At 43.1% G+C, this 21,525-nt stretch overlaps 1 protein-coding gene across 1 annotated transcript in view; it reads right to left on the reverse strand.

The window, feature by feature from the left end:
* The window catches only part of SUSD3 (sushi domain containing 3), a 47,916-nt gene extending 26,828 nt beyond the window's left edge, over window positions 1-21,088 (reverse strand). Inside the window, exons 1-2 of the mRNA XM_044451461.1 lie at window positions 21,046-21,088; window positions 20,406-20,481 (exon numbers count right to left, since the gene is read on the reverse strand). Coding sequence (XP_044307396.1) covers window positions 20,406-20,448 — 43 coding nt within the window. The 5' untranslated portion in view covers window positions 20,449-20,481; window positions 21,046-21,088. The remainder of the gene's footprint in view (window positions 1-20,405; window positions 20,482-21,045) is intronic.
* Window positions 21,089-21,525: the final 437 nt, after the last annotated feature.

Here is a 21,525-nt window from a genome sequence, read left to right on the forward strand (position 1 = left end):
AAGTCACGCTTAAGAGTGGGCCGCAGAAATCATTAGGTCATGTTACTTACGACTAACTTAAATGGCATTGATTGCAGCAGATCTAAATTTGACTAAGCCTGTGTCCAACTCATTGGGCAGGGTTGTACATCCTGCTAAGTCACCCAGAGAGGAAGCCCCCCCGGGGTTGGTTGTTAATTGCTCTCCTGACAGGAACTGCCACTTTCCACAGCTTGTTTAGTCTCTCTGCTGGCTCCCAGCATGTGTACCAGATGTCTTCATTTCCTCAATTCCTACATCAGCACCCTTTCCTTGCCAGCTCCCATGGGAAACTGCCCCCAAATCAGATCATCAGATGGAATTCTTTTTCTGAACTTATGCATGCATAACAGTTTGACAACCTCCTTAAAACTGATGGCTTCTTGAGCCAAGAAGTACACCAATGTTTAATGTATTTGTCAATTTCATCTCTCATGGCCACCCTCCCTCACAAACAACCTTCTTCGTTGTTCTAGTGAAGTAAAAACACCTGCCCCTGATTAGCCATGGTGGCTTGTCAGGTCATGTGAATGCAGCACAGTTTCCACAGGATGGTTTCTTTTTCATGAACAAGCCACCCTGAAAACCCACAACTTCTTGTTGGGTTGGTCACATGCGTGGCAGGTTTTTGTGACATTTGAGCATGGTGGGGCATGGGTTGTGAGAACACAAGAGTACCTTACAGAAAGAGGAGGAAAATTCCTTACTACTCCTCACAATCTTGCAGCTGCAGTTGCTGCCATTTTCCCACAAAAGAGTGTCCCAAGTACATTTTAATTGCACACGATAAAATGTCCACTGCTAGGAAATGTGTATGATTTCCCCCTCCAGTTTATTGCTCTTCCCTGGGATTTGAACAATCCCTGCCCTGGTTGTATTGCTTTGCCCTGGCATTGCATGTGTTTAGTGACCCTGCTCAGTGCTCTGTAAGCCAGATGTTTATGTGCCATCTGGAGACCAGTGAAGGGAAGTATCAAGCATGAAAGTGAGGGCCAAAGGTAGCTGCAGTCACAGGAGAGGAGAAGTTTGAGGGCCACATCACACAAACCAGGTCTGTATCTCTGTTATAGTAAATAAGTGTGTGTCCTCCAACAGAAAATCTTTAAGTCCCTTCAAGCGTTCTCATATGGAAACATCATCCACCCTTAGGTGTGGGTTGACTATAAATCTCAGCAATTATTTCAAGTTATGCTCTATACAATTAGGAAACTCAGTCTGGGATTCACAGAATAACATCAGAGAGTTGGAAGAGGTTGTGGGTAGTAGATCTTCAGGTATTTTGGATTTTAGCTCCCAAAAGTCTGTGCTGGCATGGCCAATGATTTGGAATGCTGGGAAATGAAGCATGGAACATCTGGAGATCCACTTTATGCCTTGTTGTAGGACATCAAGCCGAACCTTCTGCTGGATACAGGAGTTCTGGAGCTAGGACATCCTCAAGAGATAGCACCTCAGCTTCTGCTTCAAGTTCACCGACCAGGAACTGCTTTGGATAAATTGTTCCATAATGGAACGACTCACACCATGAAGGCGTTTGTCCTAATATTCAACCCAAATCTGTCCTCCTGTGACTTAGGCCCATTTTGAGCAAAGCATCTCCTTAAGAAAATCCTAAGTATTCTGACCTAAAGAAAGACTTGTGAATTATATCAGTCAAATATATGAAATATTTTCAAGGAGACTTTTTGTATTACTTTCTGAGAAGGAGATGACCTGTTCCCACTGCCACATTTTCTCATTTACATCAAAGCCAGATTTGATTAAATAAACTGTTGATCTCACTCATGGATCAGCAAAGATACTGAGTCTTTTTGTATTTTCTTCCCCCTGAAAACAACAATTTGAGAAGAATTAGCCAAATTAAAATGATAGTCTATTTAAAGAAAATGAGAAAACCTTTGACTATATCAACTCATTTGCCAACAACACTGAAAAACTGATTTATAACACTTCGGATAAATATAAGAATGCTCTAATTAAAGCAGATCCACAAACCAAAGATGTTGCATAGCTGCATATTGACTGTTATTTTCTAGTTAAAAATAGGCGGCAACGGATATTGCCAGAACAATGTCCTTATAAGCATGCTGTTTGCAAATTGGTTTTACACATGGAAGAGATGCAAACTGTTCTCTGTTTTTCTTTTCTTTTCTAATTAACATATATCGCAAGTTGCTAAGTCTGATTTTTCTCCTGCAGCCACAGGGGGCAATTTAACCAGGTGGTATACTTTCCATCATTCTACTGAAAAGTAAATAGGAAAAAGAAAGGCCAAGTATTTAATGAAGCACTTAATTCTATATTTAATAACAAGGCAATCTAAGGAGGATCAAATGGAAAGCAAGTTTTACAACTTTTAAGACATGCAAATATTGCTTTCCTTCCATCATTTTAATAATAGGCATATAACTGTGGGGCTCTGGTATTTGTCCCGTCCCTAAGTAACAGCTGGTTCTACAAAGGGACAAATGCCAAGTTCTGCACCTAGGAAAAAGAAACCAAATGCATAGTTACAAGATGAGGGGGACTTGGCTCAACAATATTGCAAGTGAGAAGGATCTCGAAATTGTTGTAGATCACAAGCTGAATAGGAGTCAACAATGTGATGTGTCTGCAAAAAGGGCAAATGCTATTTGGGGCTGCATTAACAGAAGCAGCACTTCCAAATCACATGAAATACTAGTTCTCCTTTACTCAGCACTCCTTAGGCCTCATTTGGAGTACTGTGTCCACTTTTGGGCATCACAGTCTAAGAAAAAATGGCTGCCTGGGCTCCCCCAGTTGGCCTTGCCCCCAGCCCCTTTTCTCCAACCAACCATCAGTTGTTGGCTTCTTTCTTTCTTTCTTTCTTTCTTTCTTTCTTTCTTTCTTTCTTTCTTTCTTTCTTTTCTTTTCTTTTTCAATTTATATCCTGCCTTTTTCCTACAAAGGGCTCAAGGCAGCTTACATCATTCTCCTCCTCCATCTTATCCCCACAACAATCACCCTGTGAGGTAGGTTGGGCTGAGAGTCTGTGACTGGCCCAAGTCACCCAGTTGGCTCCATGGCTGAGCGGGGACTAGAACCCAGGTCGTCTGAGTCCCAGTCCCAGGCTCTTAGCCACCACACCACACACTGGCTTGACTTTGCTACAATCCTTTTTCATTTTAAATGGTTGAAGGCTTGGTTAATGATTGCAAGAGCTTTATGCTAAAATTGGCTTCTTTATGAGAATGTTGGCCTGATGCCTTCTGCCTTTGACCCCATATTTCTGCCTCTTTGCTTTCTGCCCCATATACCACTGACTGCTGAATGTAGGCCCCGAGAGCTTCTCTACAGTGGAATTCTGCCCTTAGACTGGAGGAGATTCTGCATTCTGACTTCCAATGTGTATACAATCAGCACAGCGCATGGAGCCTGCGATGGCAGCGACAGACCCCACCCCCAAGCTCAGCATGCTGGTCTTCACACGTGCTTTAGGCCTGCAAGCCGTGTGAACAGGGGGTCTGCATTCACACGAAGGAGAAACTGATTCACACAGATAAGGAGCAGGGTCCGCAGACTGCCGCTCCCATCCCCATGTGCTAACCACACGCCTATTTTAGTTGTCCACACATGGTTACTCTGAGTGGTTCTTCTGTGTTGGAAAAGTAAGCTAGTTCCTGACCCTGGCAAACAGGACATAGTCATTCTGCTCTGAACATCGCCTTACTCTATCGGACCAAGGAACAATCCAGGCCTTTGTCGTCAACAAAGCACCACAACAAGGAATGGCAATCCTCTGCCATTCAGCTCCACCACCTGGTTCATCAGTGACTTCTTTTTCAGCCCTGCCCTTTCTCTTACAAACCTCACCTTGCCCCTTTGATGTTCCAGGCAACATGCAGAAAAAGGCCATCTGGTTATTTATTTATATATTTATAACTGCATTTATAATCTGCTTACTCAAGAGTCCAACAGGACTCTCTAAGCGGATTTGCAAAACTCATAAAAACAAACAAACAAAGAATGAGAAGAAAAACAATATACACGACATAACAATCAACCAGAACAACCACTCACCACCATAGACACAAAGGTTATAAAACCGTGGGTTGGGGAAATACATAATATTGAAAGCAGCCATATCTAAATACTGTTTTGCTGTGATGATGTCCAACATCATCATGGGAAGAAGACAACAATTCTGATGATGAAGATTGGCTCAAATTATCTAGGTGTTTCCTTGCTAACGATTCCTTTAGTGCTCAGTGTTTTTGCCCTGGAAAAGAACATTAAATTTGGGGTGGGCAGGGAGGAAAGGGGAGAGGGTCTTAGTGGAGGAAGATTACATTTGGAGTAGGCTGGGAGGGCCTAGCACCAAAATTTAATGGCCAGAAATGGCTGTCTAGAGAAAATGCCTGCTGCAAGGCACAGCTGAGGCAGACATAACCACTTCCGTGCCTCATGTCAGCATAGGATGCACGTAAGCTGCTTGTTGTAAACTGTCCCGAGACTCCAGCAATGGGATGGTATATAAAAGCTTTAAATAAATAAATAAGCTGAGAGGCTTCTGTGCATCTCCCATGATAGAGACAGGACTCTATCCTTATTTTTTATGGAATTTTAAATACACATGCATGGACTTGTATGAAAACATACAGCTTTTTAACAATTATGCATAGGTTTCAAATCAAAGCAGACCAACTATCCAAATAAATATCTGTTTGATGGGGGCTTCTACATGCCACCCATTCATAAATTGAAAGTGCTGGAAAGTCCATTGCATTAGAGGAGGAGTTTATCCTTCCAGTGATGTAATATTAGTCTTTATGCTATTGCAGGAGTGCAGAGAGTCCTCTTCCACTGACCATTCATTAACTTCCATTAAGCAGTAAATAATTTAAAAGACTGCAAGCAAGAGTGAATATTAAAGACTGTTCCAATACAAAATATATCTGTGTAATAACCTTCCCGCCAAAAGAAGCATCCACAGGACACTTGCTCCACCAGCAAATAACTGAATTAGTCCATCTTTTATTAAAGGCACTTGCAGTGTCCAACAGACATGAAAAAGCAAACGTTTTGCTGAATAAGATGTCTTCTACAGATGCAATACAGGGGTACCAAAGCAATGAACCCCTGCTGGTGCCCACAGCAGTTTTTCAAATTCCTTAAATATGTATCCTGGTACGGGACTCCTGAGCTAAATGTTGGTCACATATTCTAAGGGACAGCTACACATAAACCTTTTTGGACGTGCAGCGGCATCAGGATCCTGTCATATCCAGTCCATGAGCCCCGATAGGATGAGATCAGTCAAGGAGGAAGAAAGCCAAGGAAAAGGGCACTGAAGCGGCAGCGGCCAATGTTAATGGGTCTACAAGTGGCCATTAAGTGACAACAGCAGAGGATTGTGGGGTTTCCAGGGCGAGAGGTCTCACATATCTGAAACATCTGTTCCTGAAGCAAGAAGAACGCTTGGCTCAGCCCTAATCATTATTCTCGACAAGCGCTCATGAATAACCTCTCATTTGTTAAATGTGAGCAGCCAACCATGGAACTTCTGCAGCCGTCACCAACCGTACGTGGGGCCCATTAACTCAAAACCATATTTTATAATGGAAGCAGCAATGAGCAGAAAAGTTAACTTTCCCATGCCCACAGTAAAGCTGACATATTATCTGGGGATAATGTTCAAATTATGTTCAACATTTCCAACAACATAAAAGAACTCCATGTCAAAGCGCTCCGATGGAGTGGGGAAGGGGGGACCAAACAAACCTCAAAACCTCTTCTGCATTTCTAAGGCACGTATAACATACTAATAAAAATTCCAGTGTTATCCTGCATCTAAACATTGTGCTGATCTATGATTCAAGATTCAATAATGAAACGATGCTTTTTTGCAATGAATCTCTCATTAGGTTTGGTTTTATGTGCTTGGAATGTAAGAGTGGCTAAAATCCACTCATGATGTTCCTACTGTTAAATATGTTTTCCTCTTCAGTAAAAAAGAGAGCGTTGTATAGAAGGTAAGATCAAGTCTTGCTTTTTGTTATTATGGAACATGTAATATAATTCTGCAAGAAGCCACCAGCTAATAATACCAGCCAACCACAACAAAACACTTTAAATTCCATTGATTTTGATGAAAATTAAGCATACACTTAAATCTTTCCTACTGAAATAAACGGAATTTAGCAGTATTCAACTACTGTTTGGTTTTGTTTTGTTTTTAATTTGATTGTATGACCATCCTGAGACTTTTTGTAATAGGATGTAATGGGAATAGGAAAGCTTTAAGTAAATAAATAAATTTATAAATAAGAATGTTTTGACTTATGCAAATTAATGCAAAAATAAGCCTCACTGAATTAACAGAGGACTCCTTCCCTGCCCTGCCTGCATACCCTCTCTAACCATGAAAAGAACCCTGCAGGCTTAAAATGCTAATGCTGCAGAGACAACAGTTCTGGTACATCCCCAGCAAGCTAACCTGCCAAACTGTGTGCAGTAGGCAAGTGGTAATAGGTAAATATTATGCAGACTCACAACTTAACAGCTCCAAAATAATGGTAATAACAACTGTAGGAAGAACATGAAACAAAAAAGATGGCTAAAGATAAAAGCACTTAACGTATTGTACAGGAAAACATGCATTTCCTGCCAGTGGTATTGTGATAAATGCTGAAGTTCAGGAGCTACTGATGACAGTCATATAGTTACACACCCAGATATGTCTCTGTGTGTGCATATCCTGCCTTTTTATTATTTATTTGCAAAAAAGCCGCACTCCATCATAAAGCACAGACATCCTACATAAGCTCCTTAAAAACTCTCCATTAAGTTTGCAGGGCATGACTGCCCTCCTATGCATGGTTACCTGGAAGCATAACCGCAACATGCTGCTGAAGTAGGAGCCCCATCAAAAAGGAAGGCAGGATCTGGTCTCTGCCTCTGAAACTTCCTCTACTCAAGTCTGCCGCAAACAATAGTAAAACCGTGAATGCCTTGTTCTCTCTTTATTCATTTGCCAGAGCTAGGAGGGCTGATGAATGATCCTGACACACTGGCAGGTGGCATCTTCACTCCTGCTTCAGAAAAAAGACAGTTTCTTCGACATTCACCCCCCATTGTGCCATTGCTACCTGCACTAAAAATGTATTGGCAGAACCAGCCCAAGCCCAAGGCATTTTGCTGCCCGGGCTGCAGGACAAAGTAGCACCTCCTGCTGTCCTTGCTAGGATGGTTTTTTAAGAGAAATTTTCACCGGTTCCCAAATTTTCAATTCACATTCAAAAAAGCTGTTTAAAATGCACATTTTGATGCTCTCATCGGGAAGGAGAAAGTGTACACTTTTGAAAAATACGCAGAAATAGTTTTCCCATTTGTAATCGCATTTAGTCTGTCTGAACAATTTGGAAAGCAGATCAAAACCAAAAATGGAAGCAAGCCGAAACAAATTTCATGGTGATTTCTAGATAACTTAGTTGAACTGGAAAGTCACTGGTTCTCCTAAGATTTCTTCACCGCTCCGCAAAGAGCTCTCAAAGCAAGGAGCCCCAGAAACCTGTCTGGCACCAGCCGCCCATTTTACTCTTCCTAGTTGAAGTGGAGATTTCAAAATAAAGCATGGCTTGTTCAGATAATCCACTTAATATGCACTTCCTCTTTTGTCTAGAAAAGAAAAGATCCCTCTCCCCGCCCCACACACAAAAGAATCACATTTTCTCACTGGCTTGGCATGACATCCAATAGCTGTCCTATTTGTCCATTTCTGTTGCCCCGAAAGAGACTTTCTTTTGTGTTATTGGGCTTGCACTAAAACCAAATCTCAACTAGGGAAAGAAAGCAAGGTGGAAAGGGAAAGGGCATATAAGGCAAACAAGGTGCTTATTCATCCCAAGTGGATGTTCTCTCTCTAGGAAGCACACAGAATACATCAACAGGCTCTTAATCCCTGCACCGGTTAGAGCCATCTGCAAATCAGAGACTCTGCTTTTCATGCCTCCCCAGGTATGTTGAGCTGGAAAGCCACTGTTCTCAGCCAGTACAGCCACCGTATCCTGGGACGATGGGAGTTGTAGTCCATATATCTGGAGGGCGGTGGCTGAGGAAGCCTCTGTTAAAGCATGTCCTGACTTAAGATATGAGAGGAGAGTGGGGAAAACAGAACTAACTATCTGAATACACATGGTGGGAAAATGAACAATAATAGATAGCGGCAACAAAGTACAAACTTTTTTTTACCCTCATTGGTTTTGATGGTTCATTTAACCTCCAGTTTCTAGGCTGCAAAAAATGTATGATGGGAAAATAAAAGAAAATCCTCATCTCAGCAGCTTAGCTTTTTCCTTTTCAAGAAAGGTATAAATCTTACAAGCTAACTTTCAAAGGAATGATTGCTATAGGGCTTTTTTCTTTCAACTGTTCGTAACATCTGCAGTCTTATAGCAGCTTGTTCTTCCATGCAGACATCCAGGCGAGTCCTGGAACGCATCCACAGACTCTCCCGTAGGAGCAGAACTGCGCCAGTGTTAGCATGACACGCGTTCCTGGGTCTTGCAAGGCAGGGGAACTGTCTGAACGTTTGCTGGTCGCATTCCTACAAATGGAACAAATTCCTCAATGTAATCGCGAGGCCTGTTAGAGAGACTCACAGGGAAAGTCACACACTGCGCCTGGGAAGGAAACCATAAAGATTTATTTCAGAAGTGATTTTCTAGCAGAGAAGGAAGGGCAGTCTTCCCCTCAAGACTGGTTGGACTGCCAATTCCATCTTCCCCGGCCAAATCATGCACACTGGCTAGGGATGATGGGATTTGTGGTCTGACCAGTCCAGGCTGGGGCATGCGGTCCCAATATTCAAGATGTCTCAGCTGAAGGGCACTGAAGGCCGTTCCCTCCCCCACCATCCCAATCTCCATTGCAGAACTGTCTGAGCTTTTGCTTATCTGAACAAAAGAAACTCTACTGAATATCAAAGGGGCCACTGGGATTCTTATATTAAAACGTCATAAAAATAGCAGAAACAGGGAAGCAGACAATCGGTTACACCACCTAAATGCTTCTCCATTTTAGAAAAAATAAGCTCTGGGCTGGGCTATTCTTTTGCACAGAGAAGAAACAGCAGTAGCATGTTCTGCTCTTTTGCGTGAAACACACAGTGCAAGAAAAAGGCCTGTGCTTCCCAGTGAGGAACCAGGCACAAGGAGTCAGGTATTCTTTTAAATAAGAATGTGTGCGCATTTATTTATCATGACACTTATATTCCCCTTTGATATGCATATGCCCGCCCCCCACTTTGCTCAGGGTGCCATAGGGATTGTAGCTCTCACACAAATAGGAACACATTCTGCCTCTTCACAACAACCTTGTGAGGTAGCACAGGCTGAGTGGTGTCTGGCACATGGTCATACATACATGTGCCTCTTTTAAAATCAAAATCAGTACAAGGCCAGGCACTAGCACTAGTCATAAAATGACTGCACATGCAATGGCCTGGTTTGCACATAGTGAGAGCCCAGAGTATAGATTGGGCATGGGTTGAGTATAGCTCTCACTGAACCATGGATTATTATTGAATCACGGGTTGGCATTACAAGTGAGAGCTGTACTAGAGGTTAGCGGTAGATTGTTATCCACAAATATCCCATGAATGGTTTGATTTTGGGTTATGAACTCTTGGTTGTGGCTAAGAACCAATAATTAAACCAGGGTTCAGGGTTCACACATGTTGACAGCCCGCAATTTAATATAAGATATGATTCACTGACAAGCAGATCAATGAATGTGCACATGGGTTGGAGAATCTGTGCAGTTCCGCAGTTCCCACCATCTTTGTACATTAAATCACTAAATAATATACACTCAAGCCAAGTTTGCATTTTTTTAATGGGGAATCTTAAACAGTCAAGCAGTTTTCATCCTATTTCCCATCTGCAGAGTGGTTTTAGAGAGAGAAACAAATATCAGGGAAGGAGCGTCTATTAAAAAAAACCCCTTGCATCCCAATCAGAACATTTAATTAAGCTAGGTCTGTCCTTTAAATCTGTAATAAATAATTAAGCCAGAAATCGATTCCTTTAAATGGAAGACAAAATCATACTAGGGTCCAAAATGCTGTGCAGAATAACCATTCAGAACATCCAACCCTGGTGAAAAATCATGTATTTCCATTTGCAGGTAAGTGTTATGGACATGCAGTGCCATTATTTGGCAAAGCAGGAATAGCCATAAAAATACCAAGGAAGTTTTCATACATTCTACAAATGATTAAGGAGCAGAATGCAGACTTTTGTTCTCCTGGTTGCAGGGAATTAGGACAAGATGACAGGTATCAAGAGCAGGTTAAGCTTGTTTATCACTGTAATGAAAAGGAAGGCAAAGTGAAACTCTACAGATTGGTGCTCACAGACTTCCTCCTGTTTTGATTTAGTGTAGCAAAGCAGAGCTGCCCCTGACCTTTCTAATCAACAGAAGCACATCTGCCTAGGAAACAAGAGAGTTTGGCTAGAAACATATTTGATTACTTGCTCTGTGAAAATGCAAAACTCATGTCAAGCTTCAAGCATGGCTAATTTTGTCTGCAAAACACGCCACACTGAGAGGCACTTGTGGCCTTCTCTGGCAACAGCTTTCATGCACTGGAGTTCTCATCTGAAGTGGACCAGCCTTCCCTACATTAGACTAAAACGCCCAACCTGCACGATCATCGATGCTTCCTTAGGGAAGACTGAAGTCAATTCTAGTCAACAAAAGTTTATGACAAAACAAATGGATAAACTGGCTGTAAGACACTTCATTATTTTTAGAACAACATGGCCAATCTGTGCAGGTTGTTTGCAGGTTGGTTTGTTGTGATGTGCAAACTTACCCATTGACTCTTCCAGTCTGCAATCACAATTTGGAAACTAAGCCTGTACTGCAGATCTCAAGGCCAAAAGATCTGTCCTCATTTTCAAACTTTTGTTGCTTCCCCAGGTCTTGCAACTTATACCACCTAGCGCAAGTTCTGAAGAACCTGAACATTTGTACATTCTTTAGGAATGTTTGGCTGGTTCTAATGGAGCACTGTGCTGACAGAAAGATGAACAAGTTGATTCTAAATTAAATCAAATCAGAACTTTCCCAGGAAACAAAAACTACAAAAGGAGGCTGTCATATATTGGCTACATCATGAGAAGACAAGACTCATTGGAGGAGACAATAATGCTAGGGAAAGAAGACAGTAGATGAAGAGGCAGACCAAATCTGAGATGAACTGATTCCATAAAGGAAGCCAGAGCTTGAGTTTCCAACAGCTGAGCAGGGATGAAAGGACAGAGCATTTGGTTGGGCATTCTATGATCCATAGAATCATAGAATAGCAGAGTTGGGTGGGACCAAGAAGGCCCTCAGATCCAACCCCCTTCTGTTGCTGGCCACCAATTTACACCATCCCACTCAGATGACTGTCCATTCATAGGGTTCTCTTCAGTCACTGAAGAACCGATGGCACATAAAAATAACAACTGGCTATGGATTTTGGGATTCTTACTCATAGATCAGTGCAACTATCTTTGTGCCCTAACATTTGAATTCTTGTTCAATTTCCAGTTTTGTGTTGTTCAAGAAAGGAGGAAACGGCTTTTTGCCACTTTGCACAAGCCACACAACTTAACACTATTGCAAAACTGATGAGGAAAATACTCTCAGGGCATTAATTTTCCTATTACCAGCACTGGATGTAACATTCTAATGTGGCATATTATGCATGTACATTCCAAGATGTACAGGCCCAGACAACAAATCTCAGAAGTGAAAGCAGGATGGGCTTCCCTGTGTTGGATGTCATATGTATCATTATGCCCACTACATGCATGGCCAGTGACATCAGAGGCAGACATGTCGTGGGAGGCGGGAGGAAAAGGGTGCGCAGGCCAACTCTGCAGCATATTCCAACTCCCCAGAATATACACAGGAAAGCATCATCTGGCTCATTCTTTAAGCAATGAAGAAGCAAATGATACATTTATATGTGTGAAGGAGCTCCGTGTTTCATTCTGAAGTTGTGACATCCACCTAGAGCAGAAGACAACCCTGCTTTTTGTCTATATGGACCTTTAACACTTGATGGTCCATGATGTGAAGTCTTTCAATTCTAACTTTCGTTTTATGCCTTGAATATCCTGCCAAAATGGAAAGTGAAACATGCTCAGGGACTTTCACCATGCAAATGTCCCCCAGATTGTCCTGTGGTTTCAGTTTACTTATAATTCTGTCATTCTTTTGAAATGTAACCCAAAAACTTAATTCATATGCCATTATTAATGGAAGTGTTCATGATGCTTGAAATATGAAAGTTCTACATACCAAAGATGCTTAGAAAAATTCTACAGACTTCAAGGGTTTATTCACACACAGAGAGGGAACAATAAACAACTTTTAAAAATGCAAGAAAATATGTAATTAAATTATTTATTATATTTGTAATTTCTGTAAAATGATGAAACATGTAATTGATTAGGTAATTTATTTTGATCACAGAATATAGGCTTTTCCCTTAATGAATTTCAAAAACTTTAGAGCAACCCAAAGCATAACCTTCTTTTAAAAATATAAATTGGCTCTTCACAACAGAACAACTTGAGGTAATTTCATGAAATGCAACAGCAACAACTTGGATTTTCCTCTCACTGCACACTGCGAGGCAAACCCTAGCCAGTCCCAGCTGTCTGGGGCGTATATAAGATATGTGTTTCAAGCGCTGCTATATTACATTCATATTCCATTTCTTTTGGTGCGTCCTTTAAGAAACCTTAGATATTCACCGGAAAAAATACTGTGAAAAATCCCTTAACAAACCAAGTGCATGAAAAACTGGATGTGTCTTCTTTGTACTTTTTTGCCAAACTCAACCTGTTATACAAACATTTCAGGGCTTTTGTAGCTTAGCTCCCTCCCTAAAATTGTAAACCAGCAAGCAGAGAGACATCCATACCAAACTGCCGCCTCCATGGAATTCTGCCAGACCAACCTCACAAAGATCCCTATATTTCCAGTGGTCCAAGGAAGACAAAAGAATGCTGAGAAACAGGGACTGGGCAAGCCAAAAATTCCCTCTGTAAGCACAAGCAAGGCTTGCAACAAACTGCTGAAGAGGACTGTTACTGCCAGAGTTCCAATCAGCCACCCAGTCTTCGAAGGGTAGCCACATGTTTTTCTTAAACATGTTATTCTTCTACTTTGAAAGTTTCCTTTTTGTGATGGGCTTTTGAAGAACTATAATGCGGTGAGAGCAGAAGCTGAATTGGCACTAAAAAGCATACTGAGATTAGCACCTGGTCACAGTCTCCCCCATTATGGTGAAATGTTTTTGTTTCCAGAAAAAATAGTTATTTTGCCTGTTTTGGTATTATACATGTAAATTAACACATGTAAAAGTTATGCAAACCGGTGTCCGTTTTTGACTTTTATTGGTGATACGTTTCCCCCTTTCGGTGATGTGCAGTGGCCACCCTGCCTTTTCGAGGGTGTTCCTCACCCCACACCACTTTTCCAGGTTTGCACCCTCCAACCATCAGCCAGTGTTCCACTGCCACAGAGTACATACTTGATCTTCACTGGGCTTTGTTTTGTATTTGTGGAAACCCCGAGGCACCCTGTTGCTCTCCTCTTCTGCTCAGATGGTGGCATTTTGCCTCAACACTGCTGGAGTTGAATTCCCCATTATAAAATCAGTTGTTAATTCCTTCCACACAGTTAGCAATCCTTGATGGCGGCTTCTAGCCAAGGCAAGGAAGCAGAGCGTGTACAATACACCTACACCTCAGGTAATACGTTACTTATAATGAGGTTTTCCTCGCTTCACTCACTAGGAGAGGGAGCCAAGCGCTCGTGGGTTCCACTCGGCTCAAACGGATTCCTCCAGGCAGAAGGGCAGAGTTGGCCAGGTGACCTGGCAGTTCAAAGTTTCTCAGCACAGATGCTCAGGCTGAGCATGAAAAGCAGCCTGCCTTAGAGAAGGGGAGCTGGGGCAGGAGGCTGAAGGGGCACACCTTGACCTGCCGAGAGGCAACAGGCAAGACGAGTGGATCAGTGAAGACGTGCCCAGAGCTCCACAAGAAGCAGTGGCCATCCCGAGGGCAGAGTCAGAAACTTTCCAAAAGGGAGGGAAGGAGGGGACACTTCGGTTTGAATTCCATTCTGCACATGGGCGGATGCTTCTCACACTTCTCGAGGAGAACACTAGTCTGATGTATGCTGTTCGCAACCTGTTAAGCCTTCATAAAAGGACTGTGTTTCTAAGGTCTCACCTGAGTCTCTTGGAGTGAGGGAGAGAAGGAGTTGCTCATGACATTGTGAAAAGCTACTGCTAGCCGTACCTTGACCTTTGTGTGGTTGAACAGCAGGCCATTTTCTAGAAGTGTGTCTGTTGAGGGCCGCTGCTCCCAGAAATATGAGCTTAGCCAAAAAAAAAAAAATCACAGGGCCACTTAACTTAGGTCTGACAGATCAGAAAAGAAGACATTCACCTAGAAAAGAACGCAAAGAGGTGGTGTGCAGCCTGTGGCCCACAGGCCTAATCACAGAGGGCCCAGATCCGGCCCACCAAGCCTTCTTGGATTCCCATGTTATCTCAAATCAACAATGCAGGCTGCAAGAGGCCGATGTTACCTTCTCCACCCTGTCCTGGCCCTCTTGCACAGTGTGCTGCCCCTATGAAAACACAAACACGGAGTGAGTAAGAAGGGGCCTCCCGGCCACCTAGTCTGACCCCTGGCTCCAGCTGGCTTTGCAGGCTGTCCATAGCTGGAATTCATCTCGTACGGGAGGGTGGGGGGCACTGCTCTGGTCACCTGCTGCGTCCCTTCCCACATGCTAGAAAAGCAAAATGAGCTAGGCCTGGTGAGAGACAATTGTGTCTCCATCCAAAAATGATCCAGCACCCCTGTCAGAGCAAGTGAAGACATCTTTCCCTTAAATATCTCTAAACATTGCTCATCCGTTCAGGATTCAAACCATTTGCAGGTGGTTAAGCAACACAGATGGATAATAATGTGCTTCACAATCTTTGCATCACCAGGCACAGGCCTATGAATGCACATCATTTAAAAAAAATACCTGGCTTTGTAAGACCCAGTCTAGCAAGCTGGGGAGAAGGTGTGGCTCTGTGATGCATGGGATCCTGGAGCACACCAAGCATTTCAGAAAATCGGTCTATGCTTCACAGACTACAGCAAAGCCTTTGACTACGTGGATTATGAGAAACTATGGATGGTGTTCAAAGAAATGGGGGTGCCTCAGGTCTCACTTGTCCTGATGCGTCACCTACATTGTGGACAAGAAGCTGGTGTTCGGACAGAATACAGAGAAGCAGGGTGGTTTCCTACAGGAAAAGGTGTCAGACTACGATGTATTTTATCTCCTTGTCTACTCAATCTGTGTGCAGAACACATCATAAACATGTTGGATCAGAATCAAAGGAAGGAATGAAGATGGGCAGAAGATAATTCAGTACTTTAAGATATGCAGTTGATACCGTGTGACTGGCAAGAATCAGCAAGGAAGAGAAATGAAAGTGAAAGGACAGAGTGCAAAAGCAGGACTGCGCAGGAATATTTGGAGGAGGAGGACATGACTACAGAAGAATTACAGACTGTTACTGCACAGAAGACATTGCAATGGTGAAATATTTTGCATACCTTGGCTCAGTCATAACTTCGAATGGAGAATGCAGTCAAGAAATAGAAGAAAACTTGAGATGGGAAGGGCAGCGATGAAGAAACTTGAAAAGATTATAAAGTAAGGAAGTTTCACTGGAGATCAAGGCCAAGATCATCCACACTATGGGATTTCCAATCTCTATGTATGAATGTGAAAGCTGAACAGTGAAGGAAGCTGACAGGAAGAATACTGATACGTTTGAAATATGGTGCTTGGTGAATACCCTGGATTGACAAAAAGACAAACAAGAGGGTGCTGGATCAAAAGCAAAAACGGCAACACTGAAGCTGTCCTATTTTGGGCACATCACAAGAAGGCAAGAACAGAGAAGACAATCCTACCAGGGAAAGTCAAAGGCAGAAAAATTAAAGGAAGGCCAAATGTGAGATGAATTGACTCCATGAAGGAAGCCACAGCCTTGAGTTTACAGGAGCTGGCCAGGGCTGTCTGGCACATGGCATTTTGGAAGGCTTTCATTCATTGGGTCCCCCGAAGTCAGAGACCACACCACATAATAACTACAACAACAGCAGCAAATTTGCCCAAAGTGGTCGATACCTAAGACACAAAATTCCACGTTAGTTCCCTTCACCTATATTCCCAGCAATGCAAATTTGGAAATGGATGCCACAAAAACTTGTAATGGTTTTAAAAGGGGATTAGACAAATTCATGGAGAAGATGGCTCTTCCCATTGTTTCTGGTCATGAGTGAAGATCTCAATGCCACTATCTGCATGTGTGTAATTTTCCTCCTGTCCTGACTACGGCCTTCCCACATTCATCCCGTAGCTTCTAAAGCCAGGGCTAAGGAAGCCCTGGGGAACCACTTCTGCAGCCAGCGTTGGCGAGACTGGGCTAGGTGGGCCAATGCTCTTGGTATAAGGCCGCTTGCTCTGTTCTGTTGAGGAGCAGCTCCCACCCTAATAGGAAAGGGATGTGAGACCTCCAGAATAGGCAAATGCCTTCATCCCTTCTTGGTTCCTAATGCTATCAGGTCATCTGGACCAGCTGGCTTCCGTATCCCTAGCAAGCAGCGCTCCAAGCCAAAGGCATTGCCATAGCAGTAAACACATTACTATCCATCAAGGATACTGGTCTAGACCCCAAATAGACATGCAACCCTCTTTTGCACTGAGCATTTCTGTTGGGAAAACCAAATCCTACATAATATACATCCTTCTCACCCCTCTGTTAATCTTAGGGAAACTTGCTTTCACCACACACAATTGCACACACACAATGAAGGCTCTGAAAAGTTTTGGTCTTCCTACTCCTACTTGAGTCTCATCAACGTGCTGCCCCATGTGCCTCCAGACCATGTCCTAAATTAGTTTTGTTCGCGCACCAACCTTGCCTCTCCCAGAGTAGCCTTCCCCAACTTATGGTTTTATTATTTTGTGCACTGCTGAATCTCACTCTTGTGCTCCCCCTCCAAGTGAACCCCTGGCAGCGTAAGACTTAAGCAACCTGCAAGGGTTCTGCCTGCCCTCAGATCTCCACTGCACATTTGCCAAGGGGGACAGAAGTTACCCCAGTGACCTTGGGGAAGGACAATTTCCTGATCCATGACATTTCCAGAATTGCATTTTACATGCATGAAGAAACATTTACTTTAATTCAAGCACTTAGGGTTTTTTTAAAACAATCCCCATATGCCACGGGTAGTACAAATGGCATTTCATGATCATGACTCCTGTGAAATTATCTGCTGCTAGCTCTGTAACACCAGAACCCTGTGAAAATTCCTGCTCATAAATTAAAGGTGCTAATACGGCTTTTAAGTTAAAAATATGATTAGGTGAGCAATCTTGTGTCAGGAAAGAATCTGCACACTTTCCCATATAATAGAGTAGTACTAAAGAAATAAAACACTAGCCCTGAAGGATGTGGCAGGATTGGGTGGCATATATATCTGGAATGACCAACTGGTCACATCTGATTGCTGAGCCCAAATTTTCATGATAGTTTGGGAAAAAAAGTCCCACTGTTAAGACGAAAGAACCCTCTCAAAATGTGAGAGAAAGAAAGTCTTATTTTGCATCTTAATGCCCCGTTCTTTTTTTGCATGATGCATGTAACACACACATATTATGTGTAAATGTACATATCTGTATGCCAAATATGACCATATATGCTTCATATCTATAATGCTCCAGACTGCTTGAAGGTGCCAATAATAGTATAAGGGGAACCCCTCATACAGCAAAGTACACTCTCAGCTGCTGGACCACCGTGCGGAAAACAGAGTAGAACCTGGAAAGAGCATTAGCCTTCTCATCGTTAGCCTTTTTAGAAAGTACAGCCTAGGATTTCTGAACTAGCATGTGCAAGCTAGGAAAGCTGCATATCTGCTTTCTTTCCTAGAAGACAACCAGAACAGAAGCCGAAGAAGAAAATACAAAGAATGCAAACAGATGAAATAGGAGCTACCAGAAACACCATGAACTCTTTGTTGCTTAGCTATAAAACCTATAGATATAAATCGTATTATATTAACTAGTTTATTCAATCTCCTTGTTCTCTCCCATGTCACTAATAAATGGTTCCCAGCTAAAGAACAAACAGGAGTTGGTGCTTGCAGAAAGGCCAAACAGATTTTTCTGGCTCCAGCAGCTCTTTTCAAATAATAACTCAACTCCAAGATAAGCTATCTGTGCTTCCTGAGCAAACAAAATCCAAAAGACTGATTTCACACTGTCTCTCCTGTGATGATCTCTTCTACTCTTTTATAACAAAAAGATTGGAATACCCATCCCGATGAATATCTGGACTGGGGCCACTATGGTAACCTATCTACATTTGGGAAAGAAAACTGAAAGCCAAGGTCTCCTGTCTCCACAGAGTTCCTTAATGTTTCCCATAAAAACTAATTGTTGCAGACTTTACTATTATTAAATTACAACGTGGGTTGCCTTTAGCTTAAAGCAAAACCTGGCCAGAGTCTTGGACAACTTGACAAAGGAGCCCAGGATTTTCATAATGGGAAATGTCAGAAAATAGCTTCTTGATCCAAGTTGGCTGTGGGATGGTCTTAATATGGAAGTAAGGGAGGGGTTGCAGGTTCCTTTCCCAGTAGCTAAAAATGATGCTATCTAGGTCTGTGTCTGTGAAGTGGGACACACTACACTTTCTTTTTTGAAGGGGAAGGGAAATTTGGGAGAGTTTATACACTAAGAGCACTGGCTGCATCCTTCACTTAGAAAGACCTGATGCAGGAAAGTAGAATTGGCTGTTGGAATAATTAATCTATTCATCTATCTATTCTCAACCTGTATATTTGTCTAGGAAATCTATATACATCTCTCTATCTATCTATCTATCTATCTATCTATCTAGGTCACTAATGATCTCCTTCCAAAAAGAAGCAACCCTAGTTCAGCACCAAGTCCATTCTACTTTTTATTAGACAGAAAAATAAGGCGAGCATAACATTGTGGTACAATGACTGTTGACACAGCTGTGCAGAAGGCTAGTCACTCAGAGCATGTAACAGTTTCTTCTAAGCAAGTCTGCTCATGGTTCAAGTCCTCAGGATGCAGGGACACATGTGAGCAAGCGGGATGGTATAACCACTCCACTGCTTTGGAGTGGAGGTAGCGTCATTTTCTTAGGGCAGGTTTCAAACACCAGGCAGAGAGAAGAAAAACGCCACAGGCACGGGCCCTGCTGGCTGAGTATGATAGGAGCTGTAGTCCAACACATCTGGAGGGAACCAGGATGGAGGAAATTGCTCCGCAGGGGAGGCATTAGCTGAGCAAGGGGATGGTGCTCACGACTGCGCGCTTCCGTTCCAATCCTTTCTTGACTGCAGGTAGGACGGAGGACGAGGATCAAGGCACATGCAACTTATCACACGTGTCACTTGACTGGTCCAACGGTTACCTTTGCTGACAGTCTGGAGAGGTTCAGCCAACCTTGAACAGACCGTCCTTAGTGCGCGACTCCCCTGGGGGTTCCATTACTGTACCATAAATAGCCAGGCAAAGCCCACAGAATCAGGCTTCATGCGAGCAAAGTAGATTACATTTCTAATGGTGCTACAACAAAGCATACTACTAAAAAGGTGTTAAAAGACAAGCTGAAGCTGCTCCGAGACCAACATACTTTAGAGGCTCAGCATCTGCTCCAGGAATGTAAGTTTGGGCTGTAAATGTAGAACAATTTGTCCTTCCTGTTTCAAAAAGAATTCTGAAATAGCCAGAGAGCATTAGCTGTTTGTACAATCAGGCACTGGTGGATTCTTTCTGCAGATATACATATACAATTTTAAAGAAAACACAGCTGCAGCTTTGGAAAACTGCATGGCAAGCAAAGATACTTTACAGGTCCTAAGCAATCAGCAGTCATTTTCCTAACCAAATTATCTTGATCGAGTCCCCTTCTTTTTCCATAGCGTTTCATCTTGACAGCTTTTCAATACGATTATCCCAAGCACAAACGAATCCTTTCAGCCATCAGTTTCAAAAGTCAGGCACTAAAAAACTATTATGAAGTGACGAGTGGAACATGCACTGAAATGTTGCAGTGGGGAAAGTGCCTCTTCCAGCTGGTCAGCCCTGCCCTGATCCATTAGGCTCCATTCCATTTCCTCTCCCACATGGTCTCCTTTCTCTCCCCCCCCCCACCCGCCCCGCAACGGCCAGCATGCTTCATCCCCACTGGGCTGATCTGCACCCTACCCTTGTTGGATTTTTTTCGTAAATGTACTTCTGCAAACCTTGGGGTTTCCTTTGACCCGAAGAAATCTTCCTCTTGTCCATGGATGGTGCTGTTTTGGCTACAGTGGCACTCACCTTCAAGCATCAGAAACAGAGTGAACAAGAGGGTCTCAGCATTTATTTATTTATTTTCTGATTTATATCCTGCCTTTTTCCTACAAAGGGCTCAAGGCAGCTTACATCATTCTCCTCCTCCATCTTATCCCCACAACAATCACCCTGTGAGGTAGGCTGGGCTGAGAGTCTGTGACTGGCCCAAGTCACCCAGTTGGCTCCATGGCTGAGCGGGGACTAGAACGCAGGTCGTCTGAGTCCCAGTCCCAGGCTCTGAACCACTGCACCACACTGGCTCTCAAAAGCATCACAATGCTTCCATATGGAGTGCTTCTCTTAGGGTTCCGGCTACTCCATTCCATTTCCCCTCCTTCCTGCCCCCGCTGATGTTCCCAAAGAGCCAATCACCATTCCATGCCCACTGCGCATGGCTGTCTGGGAGAGGGGCAGGGAGTAATCACCTTAGTACCCAAACCCAACTACGTTAAAAATTGGAATTTTCCATTGATTTCTATGGCAGCTCTCACATATGTTCCTGAGAACACTTAAAAACAGCTTTTTGGTGGGAAGCAAGAAATCTCTTACCCAGACAAAGAGGTGACTTTCTCTACCATTTCAGCTTGCATAGATCTCCTCCTCCGTCCTCCTTTTCCAGCCACTCCATTCCATTCCTGCTACCGCCTTGATTCTACTCATGTCTTCTCAGAAGCCAGTCGCCATTCCGCAGCCACTGAGCATGCTCAGTTCTCCCCAGGAGGTTTTGGAGAGTTCCCCCTGTTCTTTAGGGTTATTTCTCCTCCCCCCGTGTATATGTGGTGCAGTTGTGGCTGCATAAGCGCATGCACAGGAAGACTTGAGCACAGTAGTCGCATACAGATGACTACCGCAGAACTGAAGCCACATCGAGGACAGACTGGTTTGCAAAAGATTTGTTTCACCGCCAACTATATCATTTAAGCTGAAAGTATGAAGGTGATTGCTGCGAAAAGCAAAACCAAAGATGCCCACTAGTTTTGAGGCAAGGTGCAAGCATCCGCTCCACTTGGAGTTCAGGACAGGAAAAAG

This window comes from Varanus komodoensis, unplaced genomic scaffold, assembly GCF_004798865.1.
Source record: "Varanus komodoensis strain SLA01 unplaced genomic scaffold, ASM479886v1 scaffold6_2, whole genome shotgun sequence".
NCBI lineage: Eukaryota > Metazoa > Chordata > Lepidosauria > Squamata > Varanidae > Varanus > Varanus komodoensis.